Source organism: Daphnia carinata, chromosome 10 (genome assembly GCF_022539665.2).
Source record: "Daphnia carinata strain CSIRO-1 chromosome 10, CSIRO_AGI_Dcar_HiC_V3, whole genome shotgun sequence".
Classification (NCBI taxonomy): domain Eukaryota; kingdom Metazoa; phylum Arthropoda; class Branchiopoda; order Diplostraca; family Daphniidae; genus Daphnia; species Daphnia carinata.
The window spans coordinates 7,096,349-7,109,157 of record NC_081340.1 but is presented as its reverse complement, the minus strand read 5'-3'; the positions used below and the strand labels follow the sequence as shown (position 1 = coordinate 7,109,157).

Sequence of the window (12,809 nt, the reverse complement as noted above, 5' to 3'; positions counted from 1 at the left end):
CAGTGATAGGATGTGCAGTTCGTTCAAATTCTAGAGTTAATCGGTCGAGCATGAAAAGCATTTCTGTTTGGAAAATTTTACTGGTGAAAACAAAAAATTGCCCTATGTCTGGAGGATCGTTTATCCATTAATATGCAAAGGTGGTCCACATATTTAAGCTTAATTATTATCATTATTACCGTATTTTTAGGACAAGTTATTCAGCATGATGAATATCCCTCCCCTCCCTCTTCGTTACTGCTAACATTCGAAAACGGCCTGATAAAAAGCAGATCAGTCAAACAAGCTGTCAAATATTTCGAAAGCGACCATACTAAAATTTCCAATCTAGTCAGAATATTCTTAAGTTCAATTATTTTTCGTAACTTTTAAGTGAGTTTCGTTGCGCAACAATATGGCAAACAGGCATTAATCCAAACTTTCGAAATTTCGCCAAGAGGTAGCCCGAACGCCATCAGGCGGTGAGGAAAAACTTCATCCACCAGAGGGTGCTCATTCCGTTCGTTGACATCCTTTTCGGACGGGCTGTGAAACGTTTGTCTACTTGTCGTTGTGTGAGTTGAGCAACGTGGATATCTGTAGTAGTGAGTAGAAACGAGTCGCAGCTTTGTCATAGAATTTCGTCACTTGATTTTTTTTCTGGCCCTCCCCTCAATGGTGCGTAGCCAAGGCCTCGTACTGGAACAAAAGAATCTCATTTGAAATATAACCCAGTTGAAATATCTTTAGTCAAAGCTTTAGTCAATCTGTAGACACTGTCCACAACGCACTGTTTCCCGTTTTTTTTTCGTGTTTTGTTCAACTAACCCGTTTGTCGACACATCAAAGAAACACGAGCACAACATGAAAGAAGAAATCGAAGCTGCGGCACTTTTCCTTACACAGCTGGTGTCCCAATCCAGCCAGCTAGCCAACATTTCTGAAGACAGACTACAGACTTTTAAGAGTCATCTGGTTAGGCTGTTTGAGGAGAGGTTCCATGTAGGAATCACATCTTTACTACATTAGCTGTTGATCATTTTTCTGTTGTTGATTTTTAAAAAGTCTAAAATGTTAAAATTTCTGTGTCTTATAGGATCATTGGTTTCCTGAAAGACCTCAAAGAGGCCAGGGCTTCCGTTGCATCAGAATAAATGGAGGTAGCAGGCCTGATCCTCTCATCCAAAAAGCTGCCTTAGAGACTGGTATTGAGTACTGTGATCTGAAGCTGCCGGTGGAGTTCACCATGTGGGTAGACCCAAGAGAGGTCTCTTGCAGGTGACTAATTATCATCTAATAGACATCAACAGTTGGTTTTCAATGTTGTCCTTTGGATGGCCTTGTAGATTTGGCGAGCATGAAGGATCCTACTGCACCGTGGCATCGTTTGGAAAGGAAACGGGCACCAAGGCCATTGCCGACAGCGCGTTAAGGCCTCTGCAAGTCGTGACCGACAGTGACAGGGGTTTGGCTGTACCCCAACAACATAGTCCTCGACGAAACACTAGCCATCGAAGCAGAGTATCTCCGTCGCCGTTGAGTCCACCGCGTGTTGTCCAACAGCAGCAGCAGCAACAGCAGTACCGACTCAATTGTTTTTACCCCAACTACGAACCGTCGCACAAGGGCTGGTACCCCGTGACTGCAACCTCTTCCTATAGTTCCTTGTCACCTCCACCGCCGATGGCCCTTAACTATCACGCACCCAAATCTCGCTACGTCCAACAACAGCACCCATGGGGCCTTTACGTCCCTGCCGTCCGTTACCTCAACAACTGGCCAATGGGGCAGATGGTTAAGGTCTGAGGTAGAAAGAATTTACAGAAAAAGAAAGGCTCATCGTTCAAAAAAGGACAACATACAAAAAGAAAGTTCCAAACCCTGTCAACCCTTGCCTTTGATCTGTCATTCCTTTTTTTCTCTTTTCAAACTAGTACCTCCACAATATTTGATTTTTGTTTGTGATAAGTTCCTTTTCAGCTCCCGGTTTTCTTTTTCGATTTTAAAGGGGGTGTTTTTTTCCGTCCTACAGGTTATTCTTCTCACTCCCTTTGTTTGTTTTCGTTTTTTTTTTTCTTGCCATTCTACTTCGCGTGCCCCCCTTCGACGAGTCACTGGCGATTACACCTCAGCGTGCAATCTGTTTTGCCTTTGTCTGACTCGACATACGAAAAAGCACACACTAGCACATTTTTCTTCCGTCCCCTTTCATCCCATCTATGTGATTCATGTTTTCTACTCCTACGAATTGCACCCCACCTTTCGTGACTTGATCTACATAACAGAAAGTGATCAATTTTCGGACCATTTAGCAATTTGAGGACCCCTACCCCTTTACTTACTATTACTCTTCGTCGAAGAGGAAAAAAAGAACAACATCCAAGAAAATGTTCCTTGTTGGTGTATGTGTAAAAACTAAGAATCCGTCCCAGCTACACTACTCTCAAGCTATATATGTATAATCGAACTCACTTTCCGTTTCCCATGATTTTTGCGTCCTCTCTTTCGTATTAATTTTTTTTTGTGTGTGTGTCTCTGCCCATTTTTTTCTTGGTATTGTATCTACGTCGAAGTTGCTCCGGTTGATTTGGTCTAATGTTTTTTCCTCGTCCTACAAAATAAGAGAATGTATTTAGTCGATTATATATATATATTATCAAATCCAATTATTTCCCAATTTTTTTTTCCTTTGAATGGCTGGGATTTTTTTTCATTCCTTTATCCCCAATTCTTAATCACAATACAACTTACTTTGTTTCCGCAAAAAAATAGTTAAATAACTTTTAAAATCGTCAACTAAACAAAACATTTGCGAATAAATAGATTTTGTATTTGTTTCTCCGATGGGATTAGTGAAAATGAAGTTTAACAATGATTGAATCAATTAAAGAGGCAAGGCGGGAGGAGGTAGGGCTTCATTCCAAACACGGTTTCGGAAAGAAGACAGTTGTAATAAAGAATGTCAAGTAAAAGGAAAAGAAAAATGGCAGATATGAAATTAAATGACACCCACTACATACAAAAGAGTGTCACCTTAAAACAAAGTGGACGGAATTGGGAAAAGAGACGACAAAATAATCGCCTTGGCACGAAAAATGAGTTTTGGGACGGCTTGATTGGGTCAAAAGAAAAAAGGAGAAAACGTCACTCGGGGGCCGGAGCAAATCAGGTCAACGTAATAACGTAATTTATTTTCTTTTTGTTGTTTCCTAGATCTTAAAGAGACGGCGCCTCTTCTAATTTTCTCCAGACCACCTGTAAATAAAAAAATAATTGATAAACTCGTTTTTTAAACTCGTTTTTTCATTATTTCATTACGTTGCACATAGCGTGAACCAGAGCACGTTCACCGTCACCCAGAGCTTCTCCGTCTGACGAAGCTTGCTGACCGAGGCGGTCAACCTCTTCGTCAGCCAACTCGGAATCTGGAGTAACCAGTCCGCTCCTCTGGCGGGACGAGCTGCGACTAACGGAAGGAATGACGCCCAAACTAGATGGTTCGAGAAATTCTCTGACCTGATTCAGTAAAATAACCGCATTATGTTGAGTGTCAGGTGACTGATGCAAAAGTCATTTTACCTGTAGAACACGGAGAGCACGAGTGACGGCTTCAGGACGAGAATGGACGAGTTGATCTTCTTCTTGCTGTATCTCGTCTGAACGGATACCTAGTTCGACAGCTCGTTGATTGTGGACGGCGTTATACGGCGGAGGATGAGGTGGACGCAGCCTTTGATTTTGCTGCTGCTGAGGTTGACGGCTAATGTTTCCCGATTGGCCACTCCGCTCTTCTTCCATCTGAAGAATGCGCAGCTCCAGTTGGCGAGTATACTGCAGCAGTTGCTCTGCTAACATTGAACGATTTTGCGAGTGGTCCTGATAAAACCACAAAAATTTTTTTGTTTTTAACAAGTTTCTCTAAAAACAAGACAAACAATTAGGTCATGAAATACATCAAGTAATCGATCTTGGCTGCTGGTGCGGATAACCCTTTGGTGGACCATTCCGGAAAGGCTTTGAGGACGGTTGACCGAGAGATGCGATCGCGACGGGTGCATGCTTAGATGGGGTTCATCTGCGTTGGTGCTGCTACTGCTACCGTCGCCATCATCACGTACTGGTTGCTGTTGTTGATTTAGACCAGCCATGGTTTCTGTGGGTGGTGGGGATGGAGTAGCTCCACACGAGAGGCATGGGGCTTGTTGGACTTCACTTCGTTCTTCGTCCAGATAAAGGCAAAGTTCTTTAAGTTCTCCATTATCCCTGACCAATTCTTGCTGTCGGTTTTCGAGCTGCTTCAGTTTGTTCTGGTATGACGCGACTTCTTGGCGCATCACTGACGCAGTATAACGACCGAAACGCTGCCATTCTCTGGCTAGCTTGCGTCCCTTTTGGCGATCATCATCTAGAAAACAGCATAGGTCTCTTAGCTCTTGATTATCCTCTTGAAGCCTTTGATATGAAGCTTTCAGACCTAATACAACTTAACAGTCAAACAAATAACTCACCATATATAATTATAAGATGTAATGATACCTTTAATTTCTGACGCTTGGGTTGCAATCCTGCTCTGGGCCTCTAGTAACCGTCTGGCTAAGACAGGGACAGATAGCATCATCAGTTCCTCCTCACTCATCAGTGTGGACAATTCTTCCTCGCCATCTTCTTTCAGAGCAACTGGCTTAAGACTGATCTGAGAAATTTGTTGGTTAAAGGCAGGCAAACTTTGATAGCTTGATGGTCCTGGATTTGGTATAAGCACTTGCTGTTGACCAGGAAGAGCAGGTCTAATCTGGTTTGGTACATTACGTCGAATTTCCCCCAATGGAATGTATGGTTTTCTCTGTTGTTCTAATGAAGTGATAGGTCCTCCAGATACTCCACCAGGCGCAACCACTTGTTTGTTGTCGCTTCTTCCACCAAACTTATTCATTGTTGAATTTGTTGGATGAGAATAAGCTGTTCGGGTCGTTGTGCCTGGGTATGGCGGAGGTTCGGAAAAGGGTCGAGCGTTGTTGTTGTTCATTGTAAACTTGGGGTCACTTTTTGATTCCATTGGTTTTAGGGCCATCAGCACCTAATTGCAAACTGTTAGTTTTGATAAAATGCGCATATTCACAATTGTTGACTTTTCAGCGCACATTTACACAACTGAACGAAAACACTAAAACAGTGCTACTGACACAATCGATAGCAAACACCCAAGCGACAGACGCTATTCTAAGTAGGTAGGTATACAGGTAAACGTCATTCCATTCTAGTTCGAGACCTCGATTCGATTTGAGACTCGGCATTTCCGCATTTTACTTTGCCTAGTTTTCCGCTAGGGGGTTGAACTTGGAATTGTTTTTATTTCTTCGAAATTCCTTAACCCAATTATAAATAAATTCAAATTTCTGTCAATGAATACATTTTTGCGTACGGCTGAAGTATCAACAAAAAAAATCTAAGTTGTATCTAGATTAATTTTATTTTGGAAATTTAAAAAACTACTCTGAAACGGTGAAGCCAAACCTTTTGGTATCGCAAATTCAGCTATCGATAATCTTCTTTCCGTCTGCTATCACAAGGGCACGTTATAGTGGCGTTACATTGTTTTTGAAAATTTCTCTAGTGTTTCGTGTGAAAGTAACGACTTCTTGAACTACGTTATCCTTTCTTCGTATCCCATACCCAAAGGATACACGAATCATAGCATTATTAATTCATTATGCTGATTACCAGAGTTCTTTTTGCTAAGAAAGCCAAAGCCAAGTATGACACATAGCATGGGAAGTAAAACACAAGTTTAATAAGGCTCCATAAAAAAAATTATTTTCAGGGATGTCTTGGTCATGTTGGAGAGTATTGTTTCTGGTCATAGAGTTAACTTGATTCGACCTAGACTGGATGAGAAGATGGAAGTTATTCGCTTTGATCCCTGGAGTAATATCATAAAACATTCACCCTAAAACTGTTGTAATCTTATGTTTGTTTTTTTCTTTCAGTTAGGAATATGTGCATATATAGAGAAAAGAAGAAAGTTCGCAGTATGTAGATTATGCTGAGATGGTGTAGATTAAAATAAATAAAAAATCATTTTCAACAGCCGTAATGTATTTATTAATTTTTATTTTGCCCAAAGAACATTTTCATTCACAATTTTTCCTTGAAATGTTAACGTCTTCCTCTGCCACGCCACTGTGGCTTCTGATCTTGGTTCCATGAGTTGCCTCCTTGATTCCAACTTCCTTGGACGCGGCCACCTCCTCTTTGACTTCCTCCCCCACCACCGCGATATCCACCTCGACCACCTCCATCCGGTTTACGTTTCTGCCATCCAGGCATTTCGGGTGGTGGTCGGCGCTGTTCAGTAGGACGACCTCCACGATCAGGGACCTTACGGATTACGAACAATTTTGTAAACTTAATCGAAAACACATCGCTGATGTCAATTATCCTACCTCGCCAATGAGCATTCTTTGGAGAGGAGTTTTCGTTTTCTCCCTAACGGAAGCGCTACTCGTTTTCTCCTCGTACGCAACATCCTCTCTGAATAAGCAAAATCGGAACATATTATTATCACGAAGCCCGAAATTCAAAAAACAATTCCACCTGGCAGATAACAAGCGGCTAATTGTCACTTTGGGTTCAGCCTGCATGCTAGATCTCAATGGTTGGTAAATAGCAGATACCTCATCCATTTTTGATTTCACGTTTGGTGACCACTAAACAAAATTAATTTACAAGGTAATTCACTGAACTAATTGTAAAATTTTTTACCGTAAAAGATAGGACTGTAACGTCAAGTCTGGTTAGTAACATTTCTCGTCTTAGTTTGTAGTCTTTGTTCAGCTCTGCCAGCAGTTGATGTAGCTGAGACCATTGTTTTTCTGTAAGCGCAGTTTTGAGTAAAGGAGGTCCCGGATAGCCTTTAGGTGCTGACGCTAAAATTTCTCTAATCTTGACACCCATTTTATTGAATAGTTGCTGAGCAGAGATATCAGAAGGTGGCTTGCTAAAGCCCAAAGTCATCAAGGCAGATTTCAGTCTTTCAGAGGTAGGAGTTTCCTAAATTTGGAAAAGTACAATTTACATGTGATGATAACCGAAATGTTGTAAATATGTTTACAGATTTTGGCAAACTCTTCTCCAATTGATTTTCAAGATTGTTCATCATTGCAGCTTGACATTCAGAAATGAGAAAGTTCAATAGTTTAAGACGGTTTTCTCTGTTTGCAAGTCTTGCTGCTGGTGGTCCATCCGTCAAAGCAGAATAAGGACAATCTGGGAATATTTTAAAAGACATTGTGGTTTTTTCTATTAAAATGGTAATTGACAAATGTCTATGCCTTACAGAGTTCTCGTAAAAGTCCAGCCAATTCCATCCAAAACATCTCCGCTTCTTCAGGTTTCTCAATTGTGTTAACCATATCTTCCAGTTGGCAAAGGGATTTTAACTTAACCGACAAAAAATTCACAAGTTTACTCATTTCTACTATATAAGTAGGGTCGTTGCGATCAAGCAGGCGTGTCAACTGAGCAACATCGTTGTATGTGCCGGAGTATCTGTGAGTTAGATAATTGTTTAAAATGTGTTGCAGTTATTTTTTTTATAACCAAGAAATATACCCCAGATTCTCGAGACTAGTGACAGTGTCTGTTTCCATGTTAAGATTTTCTATTTAAATTTGAAGTAGGACTTCAAACAGACTTACAACCCGTCGTTTCCTGTGTACGGATAGCCGGACGTCTGCTTCTAATGCATTTTTGAAAATCATAGTAACACCAAAAATTGAGATATTTTGTTTTGTGTTACAGAAATTGAAAAAAATGGCATGCAAAATACTCTTTTTAAAATGTTACAGGAACTACGTGATTTATTATAGAAATCTGACAAAATAGTTGAAGAACAAATCAAATTCGTTTTATAACAAATTTCTTCAAAATACAAATTACATAATCGCATATTATCGTGAGAGCCTACGCAATTTTCAACGAAAAACACGTTTTGCATCATAACCTTGATCTAAAATATGGAATGGAATTCGTGATAGATAAGATTTTCCTAGAAAACAGTTGTTTCGTTTGACCAAACAAGTCGAAATCTCACAGCGCTTTTCCACGGTCATTTAAGAGTTATAAATGTTATCGGAAGATGGCGCTGATCTGTAATAATTAATTTAATTTAAAGCTGAAGGCGAACTTTTATGCGAACTCACGATAAATAAAGCATTACGTCGTTTATAATATTATACCTCCATTTTTAATTAATCTATACTTACTTATTAAGTATCAAAATAAAAGACGAAAGAAAATTCATGAAGTTTCATTTAGTTGCCGATACGCGGCGCCGGTCTATAGAGTCCAGGGTAGCAACGCCATTTGCAAAAGAGAGAGGAGAAGAACTCTGAATTGAGAGAGGGCGCTCGTATTGTCTCCGTAGCTGTTTTCGGGGCCTTGTTGATATGTCAACACGTAATTCCAATCGCCCAGAAAAAGAGTTAAAAAACTGCGTACGTCATTGGATTCGTGGGCTTTGATTAACAGAAGCTTGTTTGTGTAGTGAAACTGTGTGTAGTTCAAGTTAAAAGCCGTGTTTAACACACAAGAGTCGCGGTGTTTTCGAGTGGGAAAGTTTCAGTCCGTCGTGCGAGACACCCGCCATCACTGTGTACAGTGAAAATTGTACATGTACGCCGTGCGTGTGTCGTGTTGTGTCGTCTGGCTCGTGAAAAAAAAACGCCATGGCAGCACATAAAAACAATTTAAAAGCTGGTTCCTAGTGATATTAATTGGATCTTGACAACCATTGTACTTTTCGAAAAGAAGAAACAGAAGCCAAAAGGAACAAGTGTAGACTCCTCTCTTTGGGTTGTTTCCAGAAAGGTATCCCATTTTGCTAAAGCATTTCTATTCGCTTGTAACATTCCAGGCTTTCCAGTTCTCATGAACTTGGTATTCAACCCAAAAAATTTGATTACTGATGTTTTGCTAACTATTCGTAGTTACAGCGATTGCATGAAAATGTTACCCATAATAATTTGCCAGATTAATACCAAGCATTCTAATTATGTAAGATTCATTTCGTGCTTAAACCTAACATATTCTTCTCTTTCAGGTTGTCACTGAGTTGACGAAAACTCTTTGATTGAGTAATACGAATTCTCTTAAAGTGTCTCAAGTGAGTGATTCACAGTGAGGTGACAGAGAAAGAAACTTTTTTGGGGGGTGGAGTAGAAGAAAAAACCCGCGCAACGCTTCACCTCATTTGACCCCGCCTTCAACAGTATTGAAAAGGTCAAAAGAGGTCATCTAGTGACCTCTGCTGAATGGCGATGGAAAGCTCCGTTTTGGTCCAGCCTAAGCGACCCGACTGGCACAAACATGACCAGATGCAAATTCACCACAGCAAAAGTATGTTTTAACTGCCAATTACGAAGCAATTGAGTCGTTTACTGTAAACACAAATAATAATGAATGAATAATTCTAATGAGTGAGAATGTCGTTCACGGTGCCGTTGACACGGTCGTCATGCAAAACTCGAAAGAGCAGAAGGAAGAGAAGAAATCACGTGAGAATGCCGGTTGCGTCTATTTATTCCCTGGTGGCAGGGTTTGACTCTGGTCGCTTTTACCTCCTCCTTGTTGTTGTTTTATTTTACTATTATTTTTTTTTTTTGCAGCTTTTGATTTTTTGTTTCCCCCCTCCTCCCAGTTCCTCCACTCTCTGCTTGAGTGGACCGGAAGTCTGGTACCACTACCACAGACAACACACAGAGCTCGTACTCCCGAAAATGGCTCTAGAGCAAGAGTATGGAATGCCAGACATTTTCTCTTTCGTCTGGCTGCAACGGGATGGGTGGAGATAGAGAGAGGGGAAGATAAATAAATGGAATCATTATTCTGTTTCGTTTCTAAAAAAAGACGGTTGATGTAGAAAAGGAATGCCTCGTCAAAAATTGGTGTTTGTCTGTGGGGGGTTCATTAAGTTTCTCAACAATGACGATCACTAACTGCCTCAAGTGCGTCACGTCGTGACGTCATTTCCGGTTCAGACGGCCAGACTGCGTCATCAATCGGACGTGGTGTTGCGCCGACGCCCCGACCCACTAGTTTTCGCCATCGACACATGTCGCTGTCCGTCGTCGAACGAATTGTTTATTTTCCTCCTATAACAGGTTCACCGTTTTTGGTGGCCATCCAAAAGAGAAAAGAAAATTGCAAAAGTTCAAAAGAATTGCGTGTGATTCATCATCGATCTTTAGACGCCAAAATACCGAAACAGTCTACGTTGCCCGGCGCATGCGTTTTTCGGCTTTAACCTTTTTTTTCTGTTTTTTGTTTTGTTTTTTAAGTCTCTCGTCTGCCCACAACTAGAGTGTACGTGTGTGTGTAGTCCATCCCTGGATGTGTGTGTTGTTTCCCGACGGGTCGTTGATCGACAGACGGGATCGTATATATGGCTTCTTCTCTCTTCGCCGTCTAGCCATTTTCGTTCTCCTTCTCGGTCTTTTCTCCCTCCTCCCCACTCGCCCTCCTTATTTTCTTCTTCGTCTTTTCTTATGTTGGCCGCCGTCACGCTGTTTCCCCTCCTTCGCCGTCTCTTGCACCAAGTTTCATCAGACTCTCTCTCTTTCACTGTCTCTTTTCTCCCCTCCTGGCGTTCACGACGGCTAGGGAACATTCGTGCTGGGCGACCGAGCCGTCGGACGGGAAAAATTGGGGGAGGAGCCAGACTCGCAAGTGAACTGAAAATAGGGAAAGGCTCCGTGCCATCTGGCGGCGGAACACGTCGTTTCATTGAACGACACGCACATAACGGGACGGTCATAGAACATTCCCAACAAATACTGGCGATCATTCAATGTTTTTTTTAATAGAATTGAATACGTTTACAAATGCATTCCTGAAGTTGACACCAGCAGGAATTAATGAAATGATGTTGCGCCATGCGGCAAAAATAGGAACAATTGAATACGATTTTACATTCCATTTTGCTATAGCTATATTCCGATTTTTATTTGTGTATTTTTTCATTTTTGATTAATTGTGACTTGTTTTTTTTTTCCACGAAATGAACGGAACAGCGGGCGAGTGCATAGTCGTCTCGTCTTCATCGTCGTCGTCGTCATCCGGTCGTCCGAGCGGCAACAGCGGCGTCGTTAGCAGCGGCGGTGGTGGCAACAACAGCACCAGTAGCAACAGTACAGCTGTCTATGGCCGGCTAGTACCCGAAGAACAGCTGGCCGCCCTTGGAAGAGGATTGTCTGTCATCAATCCCAATGCTGCCATCAATTCCTCCTCCTTAGGTAATAGAACAAATAACTTTTTAATTAAAAAACATGAATCGTTTTGTAATGACCTTTACTTCTTACATAGGGAGTTCATCTCTGTCCTTTGGCGGTGGTAGCTCTGCCTCGACATCGGCCGCTGGCTCCTCATCCGATTTACAGACGATGCAATCGCGGATACCGCGTCAATTTCGAGACCCGGCCTCCGCACCCCTGCGAAAACTTTCTGTCGACCTCATCAAAACCTACAAACACATCAACGAAGTGAGACTAAAACATAATAGTCAATTTAAATGATGTGTTTTTTAAAACTCGAAAACATTTATTGTTTTTTCCCGTTAATAGGTATATTATGCCAAGAAGAAAAGACGAGCGCAGCAACAAGCACCTGGTGAAGATTCTGGCCAGCAGCACAATAAGAAAGAACGCAAAGTGTACAACGACGGCTACGACGATGATAATCACGACTACATTGTACGACACGGCGAACGCTTTCTCGATCGCTACGAAATCGACTCACTTATCGGCAAGGGTTCGTTTGGCCAAGTTGTCAAGGCATATGATCACGAAGAGCAGTGCCACGTGGCCGTCAAAATCATCAAAAACAAGAAACCATTTCTCAACCAGGCCCAGATCGAGGTCAAATTGCTGGAGATGATGAACAAGGCCGATGCTGAAAACAAATATTATATCGGTAAATTTAATTTTTAAGTTTTTATGATTTAAACCTTGTTCCAGCCGGACTACCAATTTAATTGATTTTCTTAAAAACATTATTTTCTGAATTTTATAGTGCGGTTAAAGCGTCACTTCATGTGGCGCAACCACCTGTGCTTGGTATTTGAGCTGCTGTCGTACAATCTATACGATCTACTGCGCAACACCAACTTTCGCGGCGTCTCGCTCAACCTGACGCGCAAGTTTGCTCAGCAGTTGTGCACAGCATTGCTTTTCCTCTCTACGCCTGAATTGAGTATCATCCATTGCGACCTCAAGCCAGAAAACATCCTCTTGTGTAATCCAAAGAGGTCGGCTATCAAAATCGTTGACTTTGGCAGCTCTTGCCAGTTGGGTCAGCGGGTACGTTTTAATAAATTTTTTTTTTTTTTTTTGAAATTTTTATTTTACCTCCTACGAAGTGAAACAGAAGCGGACCTTTTTTTATTTGCGGTTTTTCTTGTTCTCTGCGCAAACATTTCATGCGCACTATTTATTGTTTCACAGATATACCAGTACATCCAGTCGCGGTTCTACCGATCGCCAGAAGTGCTCCTGGGCATACCCTACGATTTGGCTATCGACATGTGGTCATTGGGGTGCATCCTGGTGGAAATGCACACGGGAGAGCCGCTATTTTCGGGAGCCAACGAGGTGGACCAGATGAACAAGATTGTCGAGGTTCTAGGCATGCCACCGCGCGCCATGCTCGACTCGGCTCACAAGACCAAAAAATACTTTGACAAACTGCCCGATGGCTCCTACGTCTTGAAAAAATCAAAAGAAGGCAAAAAGTATAAAGCGCCTGGTAATCGCCGTCTACACGACATCATCGGTGAG

The 12,809-nt window shown here is 41.7% G+C and overlaps 3 protein-coding genes across 3 annotated transcripts in view; 2 read left to right on the top strand and 1 right to left on the bottom strand.

Annotated features, from left to right (window-relative positions):
• Positions 1-500: 500 nt before the first annotated feature.
• On the top strand, positions 501-2,118 carry LOC130701152 (maternal B9.10 protein-like). Its single transcript, XM_057523131.2, has 3 exons — positions 501-981; positions 1,076-1,257; positions 1,326-2,118. The coding sequence occupies exons 1-3, from the start codon at positions 844-846 to the stop codon at positions 1,783-1,785; spliced, it is 780 nt and encodes a 259-aa protein (XP_057379114.1). The 5' UTR covers positions 501-843; the 3' UTR covers positions 1,786-2,118.
• Positions 2,119-2,787: 669 nt separating this feature from the next.
• On the bottom strand, positions 2,788-7,717 carry LOC130701179 (uncharacterized). The gene is made up of 12 exons (XM_057523158.2): positions 7,591-7,717; positions 7,316-7,527; positions 7,091-7,245; positions 6,742-7,029; positions 6,574-6,686; positions 6,423-6,510; positions 6,207-6,357; positions 4,516-4,956; positions 3,933-4,453; positions 3,559-3,855; positions 3,298-3,495; positions 2,788-3,234 (listed from the first exon to the last, which is right to left on the bottom strand). The coding sequence occupies exons 1-12, from the start codon at positions 7,626-7,628 to the stop codon at positions 3,196-3,198; spliced, it is 2,541 nt and encodes an 846-aa protein (XP_057379141.1). The 5' UTR covers positions 7,629-7,717; the 3' UTR covers positions 2,788-3,195.
• Positions 7,718-8,342: 625 nt separating this feature from the next.
• LOC130701099 (dual specificity tyrosine-phosphorylation-regulated kinase 1B-like) overlaps positions 8,343-12,809 on the top strand; it is a 7,231-nt gene continuing 2,764 nt past the window's right edge. Inside the window, exons 1-7 of the mRNA XM_057523048.2 lie at positions 8,343-8,847; positions 9,080-9,375; positions 11,049-11,270; positions 11,341-11,516; positions 11,598-11,946; positions 12,046-12,332; positions 12,477-12,804. Coding sequence (XP_057379031.1) covers positions 9,291-9,375; positions 11,049-11,270; positions 11,341-11,516; positions 11,598-11,946; positions 12,046-12,332; positions 12,477-12,804 — 1,447 coding nt within the window. The 5' untranslated portion in view covers positions 8,343-8,847; positions 9,080-9,290. The remainder of the gene's footprint in view (positions 8,848-9,079; positions 9,376-11,048; positions 11,271-11,340; positions 11,517-11,597; positions 11,947-12,045; positions 12,333-12,476; positions 12,805-12,809) is intronic.